The sequence below is a fragment of the Cyprinodon tularosa genome, unplaced genomic scaffold, assembly GCF_016077235.1.
Source record: "Cyprinodon tularosa strain WSP-4 unplaced genomic scaffold, ASM1607723v1 ctg996, whole genome shotgun sequence".
In the NCBI taxonomy this organism is placed as follows: domain Eukaryota; kingdom Metazoa; phylum Chordata; class Actinopteri; order Cyprinodontiformes; family Cyprinodontidae; genus Cyprinodon; species Cyprinodon tularosa.
In genome coordinates this window covers 47,244-64,447 of record NW_024039780.1, presented here as the reverse complement: position 1 = coordinate 64,447, position 17,204 = coordinate 47,244, and the positions used below count along the sequence as shown (strand labels likewise).

At 49.4% G+C, this 17,204-nt stretch overlaps 1 protein-coding gene across 2 annotated transcripts; it reads right to left on the bottom strand.

The window, feature by feature from the left end:
• Positions 1-711: 711 nt before the first annotated feature.
• LOC119777281 (activin receptor type-2B-like) lies at positions 712-11,526 on the bottom strand. Of its 2 annotated transcripts, XM_038276096.1 has the most exons (11): positions 11,277-11,526; positions 5,307-5,514; positions 4,567-4,673; positions 4,175-4,323; positions 3,893-4,036; positions 3,661-3,804; positions 2,735-2,883; positions 2,551-2,665; positions 2,329-2,467; positions 1,599-1,729; positions 712-1,275 (listed from the first exon to the last, which is right to left on the bottom strand). In XM_038276096.1, the coding sequence occupies exons 1-11, from the start codon at positions 11,509-11,511 to the stop codon at positions 1,075-1,077; spliced, it is 1,722 nt and encodes a 573-aa protein (XP_038132024.1). In that variant the 5' UTR covers positions 11,512-11,526; the 3' UTR covers positions 712-1,074. The 2 variants fall into 2 exon arrangements, with proteins under 2 accessions (XP_038132024.1, XP_038132023.1); XM_038276095.1 differs by having other exon boundaries at positions 3,893-4,323.
• Between the last annotated feature and the right edge of the window lie 5,678 nt (positions 11,527-17,204).

Genomic DNA, 17,204 nt, shown 5'->3' with positions numbered 1-17,204 from the left:
CTCAGGTATCAGCAGGAATAGAACCTTCAAGACAGGAGAAGGAATCATTAGGAGGAGTAGAAAGACGGCGAGGAGGCGCGGCGGGATTCTGCTGTATTGAGGTGATCTTGTTGTTTCCGTCCGGTTCTCCTCCCTCTGGTTCTGCAGGAGTCCAACGCAGCCAGAGGACATCTTCATCATCATCATCATCATGGCAGACATTCAGTGTTAGCTGTACGGCATCACAGAAGGGACACAAACAGAGCCGCCGCTCAGGCTGGTGCTGGAGCGACCAGCGTCTCCATGGAGACGCATCCTCAGCTTCGGTCCCCGTTAGAAGCAGCAGAACAGGGAGGCCACCGCTGACCTTTGACCTCTGGAGACCAGAGCAGCCATCATAACTCGGCTGAGGGTGGAAACCCTTCGTCTGGCTGGTTTCCAGGCCAGCAGGCGGCGCTGCAGGCTGTGAGCAGCAGGTCCGGCAGCCATAATACCAGGATGTCAGAGGTCAAAGGTTGCAGCGCCCCCCCAACTGACCTCTGGGTAAAAATTAAGGCAGAGGAATGAACCAATCAGAAGGCTCGGCGCTGATCATGTGACCCACACACATTTGTTGCATCGCGAGGAAAAGCTTCTGGTATCAGAACCGTCTCTAAGCCCCACCCACTAAAGCCGTAGCCGACTAAAGTCCCGCCCCCTCCCAAGGTTACCTGAGGAGTTTGGTTCTCTGAATGGCTGAGCTCAGTCAGCTGTTTAGTTTTTTTTTCCTGACTAATGTTTCCTGAAACAGAGCAGCCGTCTGGCTTCCCTTCTGACATCACTTCCTGTTTCTGTCTTTCAGGGTTAGACCCGTTGGATCCGAAGGTTTGTCTGAGGTCATGTCAACCGATAAAACACAAATGACTCTAAAAAATAAAAAATAAAAAGGTCCTCGCCTCCAGCTGGAGCGGTCTCCATGGCAACATGGCGGCTCTGCAGCATTTCGGTGGGAAACATTCGCGGGTCGGCAGACGCCGTGTGGAATCCAGCAGAAAACCTGAGGTACTCGGAGGTCCAGGAGGGGGATCAGAACCAGAACCGGTCTGGGTCTCCTCCTCAGAGGCTGGACTCTTTAGGCGGCGGCTCCAGGTTGGTCACCATGGTGACAGCTGCGTTGGCGTCGGAGGTAGGCGCGGCGGTGGCGGCGGCGTGGTGGCGGATCTGGGAGATCCTCTCCTCCACGCAGCCGGCTGACAGGCGAGCTTCGGCGTCGTGGTCCCAGCATTCCTCCACGGTCTCACAGATCTGAGCCAGACCCTGCAGACAGGAGGTCCAAACATCAGAACCATCAGAACTCAGCCTGGGTCAGGTGGGGGAGGTTCTGATCCAGCAGGTCTGGATACCGGGTTCATTTCTGGGAGGCAGCGGGTGACCCGGTCCGACCCACTAATCAGAACCAGAACCACCTGTCCCTGAACTTATTGGGCCCATTTTCTCACATTTGTTTTTCTAGAAACCAACCAAACGGACCCGTCCCATAAAACCATCTGGGACCAGAACCGCTGCTCTAAAACCGGCTGGTTCTGCTTCTTTCTCTGTAGGTTCTGAAACAAGATCGGACCGGAACCGGAACCACTCACGCTGTGTTTGAGCCACAGTTCTTTGATGGTGGGTCTCATCTTCTTGTGGACCACCACCTCCTGCAGGTCCTCCAGGGTCGGATGCTGACCCACCTCCTCCTCAAACGGCAGCAAGTACTGATCCAATGGACCTGAAAGCAGAACAGGACGGGTCCATCAGAACCCACAAACTACCGACCCAAAGAACCGGTCCTCTGGTCGCTGAGCCGCCCTGAACCGGGCCGGACTCTGGCGTCACCCTTAAGAACCAGAACCATGAGAAACCAACAAACAGACAGAACCAGAGTTTGGACCCAATCTGGTTTCAGTATTTAATTATATTATTTATCTAAATTGGAGTAAAAACAAAAACAATTATTTTAAAATGAGCTTTTATGATATTTTTCTAATAATCTGGGTTTAATCTGGATTAACTGGGTTAAATAAAGTGGAGTAAAATAATAAATAAAATAATAACCATCACATTAAATTTAAAGGTAAAATTCTGATGAAAAAGTTCTGAAACTAATTAAAATAATAGTTTAACCTGAACTCAAATGATGAATGCAATCGGATCAGAACCAACTGGACTGAAATGGAAGCAAAACTGTATAAAAATAATAAACCGTATCAATCATAATCAAACATGGAGGATTTCAGTGGATCCAGAAGAACTGGAATCAAATAAATCAGATTTAAACTCTGGCGCCCCCTGATGGCGAACACGGTGAACTGCAGCCCTCCTGCTCACCGTCGGCTGCCCTGCAGCGGCTCACCACCTCCCACAGCACCAGCCCCACGGCGTACATGTCGATCCGCAGGAAGGCGTCTCTCTGGAAGTTGATGGCGCCCTCTAGGACCTCTGGGGCCATGTAGCGCCTGGTGCCCACCTGCTCAGGGAGGACAGGTGTGTCACCGTCAGGATCGGCGCTGAAGGCCAAACCCCCGCCCGCCACTCCGGCCGCCTGCTCACCTGTCCGTGCGTTTCTCCAGGCGGTTCCCCCGCCTCAAAGCAAACAGCCAGGCCAAAGTCGGCGATGACGGCGGTGAGGTCGGAGCGCAGGATGATGTTCTTGCTCTTAAAGTCCCTGAGAAGCAGAGAAACAGGTCAGATTGGACGTCTCCAGGTGGAGACGGGATCATGGCGGATCCAGAACCTGTGAGCGATGGCCGGTTTATGTCGGTCTCCTTTCAGGTGGGGGATGTCCTCATGGAGGTACGCCAGGCCGCGGGCCATGGACTCAGCGATGTGGCACAGCTCGGACCAGCTGACCACGTTCCCCTTCAGGAAGTCGGACAGAGAGCCCTGCAGACACAAAGGTTCTGATCTCAGTGGACGGAAGACCTAACCTGACTCCGCCAGATGGATCTGCTCAACATATCCATCTGGAAACCTTCCGTTGAAGTAATTTAGGGAAGGGGCGAAAATACTGGTTAGCTGATTGGCCTATGTTGGTGATAGACGGGCCAAATAAACCAATCAGATCAACGAAGCATATGACGTAACAGAGCGACGACGAAGAGGAGCCGATTGATAGATCAAACTCTTGCCGGAACCAGTCGGGAGAAGAGCAAAAACATCTTTTCCTCTGAGAAAAGCCTCCAGAGCAGTGTTTTGCTCTTCTTTCAGTGAAGAAATGCTCTGTAATTCCCATAAAACCTGCTTGTTAGCCACGCTAACGCTAGTTTCCTCGGCTGAAGCCGCCATGTTCTTTAGACTGAACTGTCGCGCTTCTCGTTGCGTCACACCTCAACCCGCCTCAAAGCCAACGCTGATTGGACGTTCGTTTGGTGAACGGCTCCAAATTTTCTTTAACGGAGAGTCTCCAGACTGATCTGCGAGTGAAACCTTGAAAGCTCGGGAGATCAGGATGGTCTCATGAGGCTACGTAAGACCAGCTGGGTCTCCAAAACCAAACTCATCGGATCTCTGAGAGTCACTGGAAGCAAATAGAAGCTGCTAAAAGGTCGGAAATAAGAAAGAAACCCCCCCCCCCCAGGCTTCAGAACCGACCCCCCACCCTGGACATCTCCGTGTGTCCCTTCCTGTTGGGTCCCAGACCTCCTGGCTCTCCTTCCTCACCCTCTCGTGGAACTCGCTGATGAGCCACAGCTCGCTCTCCGGGTGACTCCCTCGTCTCTCTGCTCCGATGAATCTCAGGATGTTCTCGTGCCTCATTCCCGGCGTCAGGAACACGTCTCTCTCGTTCTGCCACGACTCCTTGTTCTGCCCAGAGGGAAAAAAATGAACGACGGAGGAGTTAGAAGACCTGAAGATGCACCAGAGGCGCCGACAGGAACGTAGCGTTCTGCACCTGGATTGGGAAGATCTTCACGGCCACGTATTCGTTCAGGATCTGGCCCTTCCACACGCAGCCGAAGCGCCCCATAGCCTTCACCTCAAGCAACTGCAGGGGCTTCAGACTCAGCAGGGGGGAGCCAGGGGGGGGGCCGGGATCCTGGAGGACACGAGGCGAAGGCATCAGACTCAGAAGGATCTCTACGGGTCCTGGACCGTCTATTAGAACCCACTGCAGTACCCTCAGACACCAGCAGGTGGAGCTCTTATAGAACAGAAGGATGAGAGTGAGCTGCACCTCGCTGATGTCCACATGTCCATACGGGGGTTTGCGGTGGCGGTACATCCAGACGGCGATGAGCAGAACCACTGACAGCATGGCGGCAGGCGACAGACAGTAAATCAGCACGTTTAACACGTCCACGCTGCTGGGCGGAGCCTTGATCACTTCAAAAGAAAAAGGGTTTATTTTTTACACTTCAAAGCTTTTCTAAAACCAGCCTTTCCTGGACTCAAACATCTGATCTACTTCCTGTCAGTCAGAGCCGGGTTTCATTATGACTGAAGTTTCTATCAAAGGACGTCGATGTCATCAGCAATAATACTGAAGGTTTATTTCCACCAGAACCGCCTCCAGTTCCGCGTCTCCCTGAACAGAAACAGGAGTCATCAGTCAGGAAACGGACCCACCTGGGCTGCGGGGGTCTGGCAGGTGGATGAACTTCTCATTGCAGAAGTTTCCTTCACAGCAACAGAAGAAGACCTCAGGATTCTCCTCCGTCGCCACGCAGTCCGACCTGGATCACAACAATCTGGGTCATCATCAAACGGCCATCATGAAACGTCAATAAACAAGAGGCTTGGTTCCAGTTTGGATCACAGAGGTTCTGAACCGGATGGTAAATGTCATCTGAAAGCAGAGAACTGGGTCAGAACCAGCAGGACGAACTAATGTTCTAACTGGTTCCAAAGGTTCTGCCGGTCATGTTGACTTTCAGGTCCAACACCTCGGTTCTGGTCCGGCCAAACCTCCTCCGTTTAGATCTGGTTTGGACCCGTTTTGATTGGTGCTCGGTCCAGAACTCAGTTTGGATCCAGATCAACAGAACCTGACATAAATATTTCAGCACTGAGGCTCAGATCTAGAACCTCTGTGGTCTTGGTTAAGGTCCGCCGTCCGACCAGAACCTCTGGATGTAACCAATGTCTTTGGTCTCTAGAACCAACATCAGAGGAGCAGCTCTAGATGACCCGGTTCTATAGAGTAAAGCCAACAATAAAGCTGTTCTGTTAGCCAGAACCACGGGTTCTACTGAGAAATAAGCAATTATTTAATCCCAAAGATCAGAACCGGGTCGTGGGCCCTGCTAGAACCGCCGCTTTCTATGACAACCCTGATATATTGTAGGTGTGTGTGTGTGTGTGTGTACCGGTCGTAGCAGTTGAAGTCGTCCAGCCAGCATCCTTTCTTCACCAGCTGGATGGCGCCCGAGGCGTTCCTCCAGGAGGCGTAGCAGTGGGAGCGTTTGTCGGCTTCGCCCTCACACACCTCCACTCCGCTCTGATTGGTCTTCTCCATCTCATAGTTCACGTTGTAGTACTGACACCGCTGGGTGTCGGCCCCCCCACGGCCCGAACCTGCAACACAAAGTCAGGGTCAGCACGGCCTGCGGGGGGCGCTGTGCAGCAGCTGGCTGGGTTTATAAGACGATTATCGGCCTGTATCCCAGTAGCGGCCCGGTCTCTAACAATGGCCGGACTGGCTGTCGGAGTTACAATCAGAACCAACGATGTTCCTGGGCAGTCCTCAACAACTTGTTATAGTAACATACAAGCACCACAGGGGGGCAGTGTTTGCTAACCAATCCAAGCCGTTAGCATGGGAGCTCCCATCCTTAGCGCAGACAGAGCCGCAGACAGGAGGCCGGTTTGTTTTGTCTTTATGACCAAAATTGCGGAAAACGACTTGTGAAGTTTGACCAGCTAGAAGATTGAGGTGCGTGAGCATAATGTTCTCTATATCGCTATGGTAACTGTACTTTTTCAATAAATGAAACTAGTATTTTATCGGTTCGAAGAGACACAGAATCTGTTTTTTATTCATTCCACTGGTAGACTGTTTGATCAAATAGAAATAGAGGCCTGCCTCTAATTCTGGCCTCCTTCCAATAATGGCCGGGACCAAGATGCACCTGAGTGAAATAAAGGCCCCGGCCTATATTAGGGGATTTACGGTAGATCGGTTAGTTTGATTCAAGCTAAGGCTGAAACAATTAAATGCTTAATATCCTGTACTTATAGAGCAACTTCTCAATTCAGAGGAGATTAACTAAGAACTTTAGATGATATTCAGTCATTTAAACACATTTATAATCAGAATAATCAATAATCATCACCTAATTTAGTAACTGATTAATCGTTAACGAGGGTATAAGGCTCTGAAACATGTCTTTAGCTGACAGAGCGATTAAATATATATAAACATTTTGCATTTAAGATTTAAAAACTGTTTCCTTCTGTCAATCTGCTCTATAATCCAGAACTCCTGAAATGGAAAAGTTTTAGTTTCATTTGCTTGTTATTTAGAAAAAATCTACTTTAAGGAATCTGATTAGTATATATATTATAAATCGATTAATCAAAAAAATTTTCGACAGATTAATCGGTTTGAAAATGATCATTTTATCTCATTTTCATTCTGGCCTGTTGGTATTTAAAAAAGATAAAAAGCATCAAAATAATTAGTTTCCTCCAGATAATTAATTCCTCTGTGGTTGGACTCGGTGCTGCCCCAACCTGTTGCTCACCACATAACAAAATAAATCATTTTTCATGATGATGCAAAGTTTAATGTGACGCTCAGTTATAAAACTAAGATAATAAATCACGCAGCCACAGAAACATTATTCTCTTAATTTTACTTTAATATCCAGTTTATATTTTGTAGATTTCTGCTTATTATGACAGACAGCTTGTTTTATTGATGACATCACCTGGCCGCCACTTCAGCAGTTAGATCTTCGTTTGATAGAAATGTCTGGACGCCGCGTGCAAAGACTTCCAGCGTCTCCTAACCTCACGCACGCTGCGCACCATTGGATCAGCTCGCTTCGTTTCAGGAGCAGTAATATTTTATGAATTAATTTCAGTTGAATGATTGATAAACAGGAGGAAGATGGTTTCACTGATGCAGATTTTCTTTCATGTTCATGTTGGTCTTGGTTGGATTCTAAGACAGAAATCTGTAATAAAACCTTCTTTCCTCCATCAAACACTTTAAAGTCTGAGGAAGTTTTCATCCAGAAATGTAGAAAAATCTTCCTTAAATAGAGTAGAGCAGTAAGCTTCTGGAATTAACAGTTTTTCCTGCTTTACTTTTACTTTTATATTTGAAGCAGTTTTAAAAATTGTATTTTTACTCTTTAACTGGAGTAAAAAGCTGAAATTGATCCTCTAACTTCTAAAAAAGTGTTTTTAAACAGCAGGATTTATACTGGAATAATAAATCTGAATAGTTTTGACAGTTCTGCTCCGGCAGAACCAGATCGAACCGGATCCAGCTGCCTGTTTCTGGACCAGCAGTGACAGATTCAGCCTCATAAAGTTCTGGTTCTGAAGCTGAAAGTCGATCAAATAGAAACGAGGAGGGATGATGCAGTACCACAGGCAGCCACAGAGAGGCAGCAGACCGGCTCCCACTGCTTGGCCTTTAATTCCTCAGAAGCAGGAGTCCATCTGGACCCAGCGGTTCCATTTCCTCAGTGCGGCGGGTGGCGGTGGCCCTGAGCCCGTGGGAACCCGGGCGTTAATGAGCGCCGCGGAGATGGACGACCTGCGGGAGAACAGCTGACCTTCGCCGCCTCCGTCATCCATCAGCTCCACCAGAACCCAGAACAAAAACCTCCCACAATCATTCAGGGGTCAAAGCCGCAGCCCATCCAATCCCAGCGGGGCGGGTCCAGGACTCTGACGACCCGTCCCCGTAAACCTGGACCCCATCCGTCTGCAGCCTGAGGGGCCCGTTTAGTCTGGGGAGGAGCAGAAGCTCTGAAGGAATGAGCTCCTCCAGCTGGAGGAAGATTTCAGAGCAGAAGGCACGGAGGGGGAGGGCTGATGATGTGGGCTCAATGAGCCGCAGGAAACGACCAGGATCTCCATGTCATCCAGACTGGATCAGAACCAGAACCAGTGACCCAAATACAGCAGATCTGCACCAGCAGGACTGAAGGCGGCGGCCTAGTCAAAGTCAGGGCCGCCGCCGCCGCCGCCGCCGCTCAGACAGCTGCAGAGTGTGAGAACAGCTGCAGAAACATTAGCATGTCTGAGCTGCATGTGTGCCGCAGAGCGTGATCTCTGACCCCAGTGTGTCGTCAGGCTCCCAGCGTCTGTTTCTGATGCAAAACGCCGGTCGTCAGGAGGCTTTGTGAGGGGTCAGAGGTCGCTCACACCCGGCGACGGAGTCAGAGAGGCATCTGCTGCCGATTGTTTCAGTGAATACGTTAGAGAGGAGAGACCCTGGGAACGCCGCTCACAGCGTGACGACACGCCGCCGCCGCGCCTCCTTAAACACGCCGCTTGGTCCTCCTGCACCCACTGACGCCTCCTCCTCACTGATTCACTAACTGCATTCATGCAGAACCCAGAAGTTTTTGTTAAATTGTTGCTTCTTCTCTCCTGAAAAGATGCCAAGATGAGAGACGGAGGTCCTCACAAGGTTAGTAAACACGTCCAGAAGCCGAACAATCGGCTCTGCTTCTGACTGAAGACAGAAAAGCAGGAAAACAAACTGATTCTCACATCAGCAGAACCTCCTGAAACATAAATCTACACTGAAAAAAATAAAACTGTTTACTACATCAGTTATTTTGATTAGAACCAGATACTTTCAGGATGTTTGGTTCGGATCATCAGAATGGATCAATAAAAGAAGTCTGATTGAACCAGACATTAAAGATCCAACCTGAACTGTTTCCTTCCCTCTGATTCTTTACATCGGAAGGAAAGGCTTTTATTTTGGCGGGTTGGTTTGGGCTTAAAGTGGAACCTTGTTTGGTTCTGGAAGTCCCCTGGTTCCCTTCGCCTCTGGTTCAACATCTTTCCACAGAAAGACCCAGTTTAGATCAATCAGAACCAACACTTCTGTTGCTGCAGCTGTGAGAGCAAAGCCTTCTGGGTAATGTAGTGTTTTTTATTCGGCTCCATCCAGCTGGGCAGCCCAGCAGAACCTCCAGCAGAACCAGAAAAAGATCTGAGCTGTGCAGCAGATGGACCTTCTGAGGACCAGAGGACGCCTGAGGCGGGCCGAACCCGTTCAGAACCGCGGTTCTGATCCAAACGCTCCTGGTTCAGAGCGGGTCCGCAGACGGTTCTGGTTCTGATTCCAAAGAGAACCAGAAGGGTTCCCTGAGCAGGCCAGGACCCAACATGGCTGCTGTTCGCCGCCATGTCTGCGGCGGTTTGATAAAGTTACCACCTCTCAGGTCCGCGTGACCTTTGACCCTTCCAAAGATAACTCTACCTTCGGTGGCCTCCTCTGTTTTCCACGCCGCCCTCCATCTTTTACATCGTAGCACGGTACCGTTAGCAGAGTTAGCATTAGCGATTTGTCCTCCAGTTTTCTTCATTTCTCATCCTGGTTTGTCTTTTTATGAAGGATGCTTTCAAACATTTTCCATCTTTAGCTTCCAGCTAGGTTAGCGTTTCTGCAGCTAACGGCTAGCTGAGCACTCGGTCAGTTTGGAACCTCAGAAATGAGCTCCAGAACAGGTGAGTCAGAGCTACAGGTGAAGGTTTTGTTTCTAAGGCTCAGTTTTAGTTTCAATGACCTGATCAGACGCTGCTGACCAATCAGCAGCAGGTGGGGGCGGGGGAAGGGTCCAACCCAATGGACAGGGACCAGCAGAGGATTAGGACTGTCACTGACCCTCCCCCTCCTTTTATTGCCCCTCTGTCTCCCCCCTCCCCCACCTGCTGCTGGGATCCAGAACCAGCAGAGTTCATTTCCTGGCTTTGTGTTTCTGACAGAGGAGAATAAAGTGGAATTCTATTCTATTCTATTCTATGATGTGGTCCCTGAGAGCTGAGGAACACAGAACCGGTTCTGAAGCGGAATAAGCTTTTCCATTAGAGGGTCCGTTAGCAGGGAGGAGAATCCATCAGAACCACCCGGGCTCAAGGCAGAACCGGAGAACCGGACCCAGAACTCGGCACCAAACGGAGGTTTGATCTATGAAGAACATCTGATGGACCTTCAGGTTCTGAGACCTGAACCTGAGGGAGACCAGAAAGATGGAGGAACGACCCGGTTCTGCTGCAACTAGAGAACCAGAACCTCAGGAAGTTCTGATTCTGTCTCACCTGGAAGCAGAACCCGGTGGCCCCGTCCAGAACGGACTGGTGCCCGGATCAGGGCCGGTTCTGCTGAGGGCGGCCATGATGACCCCAGGTTCACTTCAGCCCAGCGACCCGGTCCAGATGTGTCCAGCTGGACCGGGTCAGAACCCCCAGGATGGAGGTTTAACTGGATGGAGAAGGAAGCAGCTGTGGTTCTGGTTCCCAGGACCTCATGAGCCACAGAGAGAAGAAGAACACCTAACAGAGCGGATCAGAACCGACCCAGAAAGAAGCTGAAGGGTGGAGCCTGCAGACGGAACCAGAACCTAAGATCCAAACGGTTCTGGTTCTGATGGTTCAATCGGAGCATTTAGTTAAAGACAAACTGAAACCATCAAAATAAATTCTCTCCTGGTTTTAGTTCGATCCGTTAAACCAGAACCTTCAGAAACTGGACCTTCCCTCTGAGGCGATGACTTCTAGGTGTCATATTTCTGGGTTTTATGGATCTTTAAAGACATTTCTGCCAGAAAACAGAAAATCTCCGGATTTTAATTTAAGTTTGGTTTTATTTTCAGCTCACAGCAGATCAGAACCGGAAGCAGCTGTTAGGAGATTCTGACCCACCCCCCCTCATAGAACAGGTGCTTAAAAACAAACACGTCATCATCATACCTGAGAACAGATGGGGGGCGCGCATGCGCATCAGACTCCCTGTCCGGACGTGTGCACGCGGCCATGCATCCTCTGTCATGCGAGAGAAGAATGAAGCGCGCGCGCGCCCTGCTGATCGATTATCGATCCTGATCAACAGACAATGGAGCGTGCACGCGCATTCAGTTCAGGAATCGGACACTGGACGCACGTGCGCGCGCTGACCTGAGCGGACACAGAAACTCTGTGGTTCCCCTGAAACCTAAATCCACTCGGGACCGTGGGAACCTGCTGCAGTGGGTTCGGTCCCTGAAGCTCCAGTCAGACCAACAGAACCTCCTGCTGCTCCGTCAGCAGCAGGATCTCCTCCATGCTCCTCCATGCTCCTGCAGCGGAGCGGCTCTCAGCCTCACCTGCACACTCTCCGCCCTGCAGCACCACCAGCAGCACCAGCAGCCTCATCTTCTGCTCCTCAGGTGGAGGCAGCGCTCTCTGCTGCTCCTCCTGCTCCTCTCCGGATGTCCTCCTGGTCCTCCTCCAACATTTAAGGAGCTGCCTGGACCCCCAGCCCCCAGAGCAGTAAAGCTGTCCCTGCTCCTCGGTCCGCTGCTCCTCTCTGCGCCTCCTGGCAGGGTCTGCTGGGGACATGCAGGAGGAGCGGAGTCAAGCTGCACCGCCCTCCTCAGGGACTCCAGCTTCCTGTTTCAAAATAAAAGCCAGAGAGTCAGAGCTGCGCTCTGCTGGGATCTACTGAGGGGTGAGGCTCAGAAACAGATGGAGGAGGGGGGAGGGGCTGCACCTCAGCTGAACAACAATAAACAGATTTATCTTCTGAAGGAGGTTTAGCTGCATATTTCATCTTTTAGTTTCTATTAAGGCAGGATTCTCTGCCAAGATTAATTATTTTATAATGACCAGAAAGTAGCGAGGAGGAGGAGGAGGGGGGGAGGAAGAGGAGGAGGAGGAAGGTTCCACCGATTGAAGCTCCAGAACCTTCTCTGGTTTCTCTCCAACAGATGAAATGGATCAAAGTCAGAATCATCTCCTCCTAAAGTGGAATCATGATCGACCGCAGACTTTTATTCTGATAGTCCAAACAGGAAGTTGAGTTCCTCTCAGTGCTGCTTTGATGGGTTCTGCACACAGAGGCTGAACTGGGTCCAAAATGGCTCCTGAACAGGACCAGAGGCAGCAGGTCCTGGATGGTTCTGGTCTTTCTGGGTCCTGGTTTTTCCAAATCATCAGAACCTTTTAAAGTTCTGCCCTGTCTCACCTCCTCAGGTCCAAACAGGTTCAGAAGGTTCTGAGTAACACTGAGCCTTCAGAACCAGAAGGTTCTGTAGAACTGGACCACAGAACCAGAACCTCTGGAAAAGAGAACAGGATTCTGAATCAGATGATTTAGGAATATTTTACATATTTCTAGATGTTTTCCAGTGTGAATAGATTAAACTTCTTCTCTAACGGTTAGAATTCATTCAGCTGAAAGGAAACATTTGGACCCGATTCAGAATCTTTATATTAAAGACGGTTTAGTTTCTGTTTTTATTATTAACGTTTGATTTCTCACAAACAGACAGACTTTTCAGTTATGTTCTAATACAGGGATCCCCAAAGTCGGCCCTCAGGGGCCCCTGTCTTGTAGGGCCCCTGCCTTCTTGGGCCCCTCTCCTGGAGGACGGCCCTACAAGACAGGGGCCCTAGAAGGCAGGGGCCCAAGAAGGCAGGGGCCCTAGAAGGCAGGGGCCCAAGAAGGCAGGGGCCCTACAGGACAGGGGCCCTAGAGGACAGGGGCCCTAGAGGACAGGGCCCTCCAGGACAGGGGCCCTACAGGACAGGGGCCCTAGAAGGCAGCGGCCCAAGAAGGCAGGGGCCCTACAGGACAGGGGCCCTAGAGGACAGGGGCCCTAGAGGACAGGGCCCTCCAGGACAGGGGCCCTACAGGACAGGGGCCCTAGAAGGCAGGGGCCCAAGAAGGCAGGGGCCCTACAGGACAGGGGCCCTAGAGGACAGATGCCCTAGAGGACAGGGCCCTCCAGGACAGGGGCCCTACAGGACAGGGGCCCTAGAAGGCAGGGGCCCAAGAAGGCAGGGGCCCTACAGGACAGGGGCCCTAGAGGACAGATGCCCTAGAGGACAGGGCCCTCCAGGACAGGGGCCCTACAGGACAGGGGCCCTACAGGACAGGGGCCCTAGAGGACAGGGGCCCTACAGGACAGGGGCCCTAGAGGACAGGGCCCTCCAGGACAGGGGCCCTACAGGACAGGGGCCCTAGAAGGCAGCGGCCCTACAGGACAGGGGCCCTAGAAGGCAGGGGCCCTAGAAGGCAGGGGCCCTACAGGACAGGGGCCCTAGAGGACAGGGGCCCTAGAGGACAGGGCCCTCCAGGACAGGGGCCCTACAGGACAGGGGCCCTAGAAGGCAGCGGCCCTACAGGACAGGGGCCCTAGAAGGCAGGGGCCCTAGAAGGCAGCGGCCCTAGAAGGCAGGGGCCCTAGAAGGCAGGGGCCCTAGAAGGCAGGGGCCCTACAGGACAGGGGCCTCCAGGACAGGGGCCCTACAGGACAGGGGCCCTAGAAGGCAGCGGCCCTACAGGACAGGGGCCCTAGAAGGCAGGGGCCCTAGAGGACAGGGCCCTCCAGGACAGGGGCCCTACAGGACAGGGGCCCTAGAAGGCAGCGGCCCAAGAAGGCAGGGGCCCTACAGGACAGGGGCCCTAGAGGACAGGGGCCCTAGAGGACAGGGCCCTCCAGGACAGGGGCCCTACAGGACAGGGGCCCTAGAAGGCAGCGGCCCTACAGGACAGGGGCCCTAGAAGGCAGGGGCCCTAGAAGGCAGCGGCCCTACAGGACAGGGGCCCTAGAAGGCAGGGGCCCTAGAAGGCAGGGGCCCTAGAAGGCAGGGGCCCTACAGGACAGGGGCCCTAGAAGGCAGCGGCCCTACAGGACAGGGGCCCTAGAAGGCAGCGGCCCTACAGGACAGGGGCCCTAGAAGGCAGGGGCCCTAGAAGGCAGGGGCCCTAGAAGGCAGGGGCCCTACAGGACAGGGGCCCTAGAAGGCAGGGGCCCTAGAAGGCAGCGGCCCTACAGGACAGGGGCCCTAGAAGGCAGGGGCCCTAGAAGGCAGGGGCCCTAGAAGGCAGGGGCCCTACAGGACAGGGGCCTCCAGGACAGGGGCCCTGAGGTCCCACTATGGGGCCCGCTCTGGTCGCCGTCATGCAGGAATATAAAATCTGACGTTTAAAGAACTGATGAAGAAAATCAGCTTCATCTCATAAAGAAAGAATCTGATTCTGATCAGAGACTAAATGAACATTTTTATTTTCTCTTTAACTTTCAGACTCTGAGACGCTGATTTACATCATTATTACTTAGAAAAGAAGATTCATCTGCAGGAAATGATTTAAAAACTTTAATTTCATTAAAGTTTCCTAATAACATTTATATTAGTAAAAAAAAACAAGAAATGTTTCTGCAAAAAGCTTCATTTATTTCAGATGTTTTCAGATCAAACAGATGATTATGATTTATAAATCGTTCCTTTATCATCGCAGTTTAAAGCTCAGCTCTTTAGATTTGTTTAGAATCAGTAAAAATATGATCCAGTTTAAAACGACTAATGTTTTAATTCCTAAGACATCAATGAGATCCTTGTCAGGTTTATTCAGTGATGATTATAAAATTAATGTTTGTTTATGAAACGTTTGTGCGAGGCGATGCTCCTGATCCAGTCAGGAGGCCATCCTGCTTCATCATTCCGTCTTCATCAACTGATCAGTTGTTCTGTCAGAACAATACTCTGTTTGTAACCATGCGCCATGTTCTGTTAATAAACGCTCTGCAGAGGAGGTCCAGGAGGAGACCGCTGGAGTCTGGGGTTCAACTGTCTCTCCTTCCTGCAGGAATTATATCCATTATTGTGTATTTCACTTCTTCTTTTACAAAACCTACATTTTATGAACCCGACAATCCTCTTCACACAATCTGTCTTCAATTAGACAAGAAATATCATCTGCAAAACAGATCAAAGTGTTTAGTTTTCCTTATGCTAAATGATAAATACAGGCAATTCTGTAAAACAATAATAAAAAGGTATTTAAAGGAGAAGTCTGGTCATTCTGGAATAATCATTATTTATACCTAAAACTGAGACATTCGCAGTGATTAAATGAATTTAGCATTAATCTGTAAAATAAATAAAAGTATTAATTGTCATCGTAATAACTGAGTTACTGGGAGCGGCCATTTTTCGAGAGTTGGAGAAATGTCCTGGGAAACAGGAAGTGATTGTTGTTGGATGGAAGAAGGAAATAGTGAAAACGAAGAAGATTGGAAAAGAGTAGCATTAAAAATGAGAAAAAGCAGAGATCAACTGAACAATCTAGAAATTCTACAGGAAAACTAAATGATTACAAAGTCAGATTCAAACTAGTTAATCAGGGAGACTCTTTTGCAGATTGGAATCTGGTTCAGTTAATAAAATCAATCGATAAACTTGTAGAAGTCTGGAGAACCAGAATCCTCTATAGACCTGATAATAAACTGCAGAGCCTCAGCGAGGCAAAGCGAGACGCATCAGCAAGATGGAGGGAGGAGAGTTCAGCGCAGCTTGGAGGAGAACAAAAGGAGGAGCAGGGGAGGGAGGGGAGGAGGTCCTCTAAAAGGAGCTGAAATAGAGATTCTAGAAAAGATCAGTGATGCAAAAGTAAAAGAAGGGAAACGGTTAAAAACAACAAGAAATGCAGAAAACTTTGACAGTTTATCAGTGATGATTGAATTTAAAGAGGAGCAATTAGCCAGTAAGGTTTGCATAGGTTACATGAGCTAGAATGTAAAATTATTCAATCATCTGAGATGCTTTAAATAACAAACATCTGGTCACACAACAGCTGGATGGAAAGGAAAACTGCTGGAGAAGTTAAAATGCTGTAACTGCTAACATTCCGCTGCTTATCCAGGATGTGAAGTGAGAAAAAGATCTGAAGAGATCAGAAAAATGAAATTAGAGCTCAGAATAAATTCTGCTGAAGCTGAAAAAAGAATCTAATCCCAGTCAGAAAAACCCAAACCAGTGGAGGAAATGATGAGTTTAAAACCTCTGCAGAGGAACCATTGATTGTTAAAAAGAAATATTTATAGTAGAAGTGATCAACTGTAGTGCTCAATAATAGTGAAAGCTGCAGAAAAGTGCCTTTTAGTTAGAGATTTAAACTGGGAAACGGTTGGAAGTATGATGGGAAAACCAGTAGGACCATCAGAAACTGGCAGAGTGACGATAATTTAAAGATAAATTAGAAATTATGAAGATGATCAACAACAATTATTGAAGATTTCCAGAGGACTTCACCATTGAAATTCACCAGAGCTATAGTGAAACTGACAATGCCCACGTGCATGGCAGCTGGTAAAAGTGGAAAAAAACTCCACTCTGATACCGCACCGTGACGTCACTAACCAGTAGGTGGCAGTAGTGTTCTTTGACAAACATGGATGCCTCCAGTAAAGCACATTCACATGGAAATTACTCTGAATTAAAAACACTGATCATTTATTGAACAGGATGGAATCATTTCAGATTTAAAGAACTTTCAGAAGTTTGGATTCTGAATATGAGCGACTTTTCCTTTAGAAATATCAAGGATTTCAGTTGGATTAATGAGATTAGAAGAGGAGATAATTTTTCATTATTTCTTTAGGAGGGAAATCATGACCCTTGCCTTATTGTTAAATCCAGGAAATGCAGGTTTAAATGGATGCATGAGCTGGTATTAATACAGACAGAATCACTGCTTTACCGAAATATTGCAACTATGAAGAAGAAGTCAACAGGTTACATCAGACGGCGGCGGGAAAAGGAGGCCAACATTAAAATCTCAGAGAAAGTTTGGTCTCATTTCAGCTACTATTTATGCTGGAAGCATAAATAGTAGGCCTGGCCTGTTTATGGAAGCATAAACAGGCCAAGCTCCAACATCTAGAAACAAAGGTGTTGATGGCAGCAGCACAGCTGATATTTCTCTCCAGGATGGAGTCACAGCCAAACAGGAACAGACCAGATGAAGCTACTATGAGAAAAAGCAGAGAGAGCAGAACGTTAGAGATTGAACTAACAGATTCTGCAGAGTGGGAGAATAGAGATAGAATGAAGCAGAATGATGAAAAAGGGGTCCCTATGTCCTCCAGCAGTCTAAGCCTATAGCAGCAGAACTATAGAGATAGATCAGGATAACCTGCGCCACTCTAACTAGAAGCTTTATCAAAAAGGAAAGTTTTAAGCCTAGCCTTAAAAGTAGACAGGGTGTCTGCCTCACGGACTAAAACTGGTAGTTGGTTCCACAGGAG

Excerpts from the sequence above, each read along its gene's own strand:
- LOC119777281 (XM_038276095.1), bottom strand. The coding sequence starts at position 11,511 with ATGTCCCCAGCAGACCCTGCCAGGAGGCGCAGAGAGGAGCAGCGGACC. Across the intron at positions 4,674-5,306 it reads GACTTCAACTGCTACGACCG|GTCGGACTGCGTGGCGACGG; the intron begins GTACACACACAC and ends GTTGTGATCCAG. Across the intron at positions 1,730-2,328 it reads CCGCTGCAGGGCAGCCGACG|GTCCATTGGATCAGTACTTG; the intron begins GTGAGCAGGAGG and ends TTCTGCTTTCAG.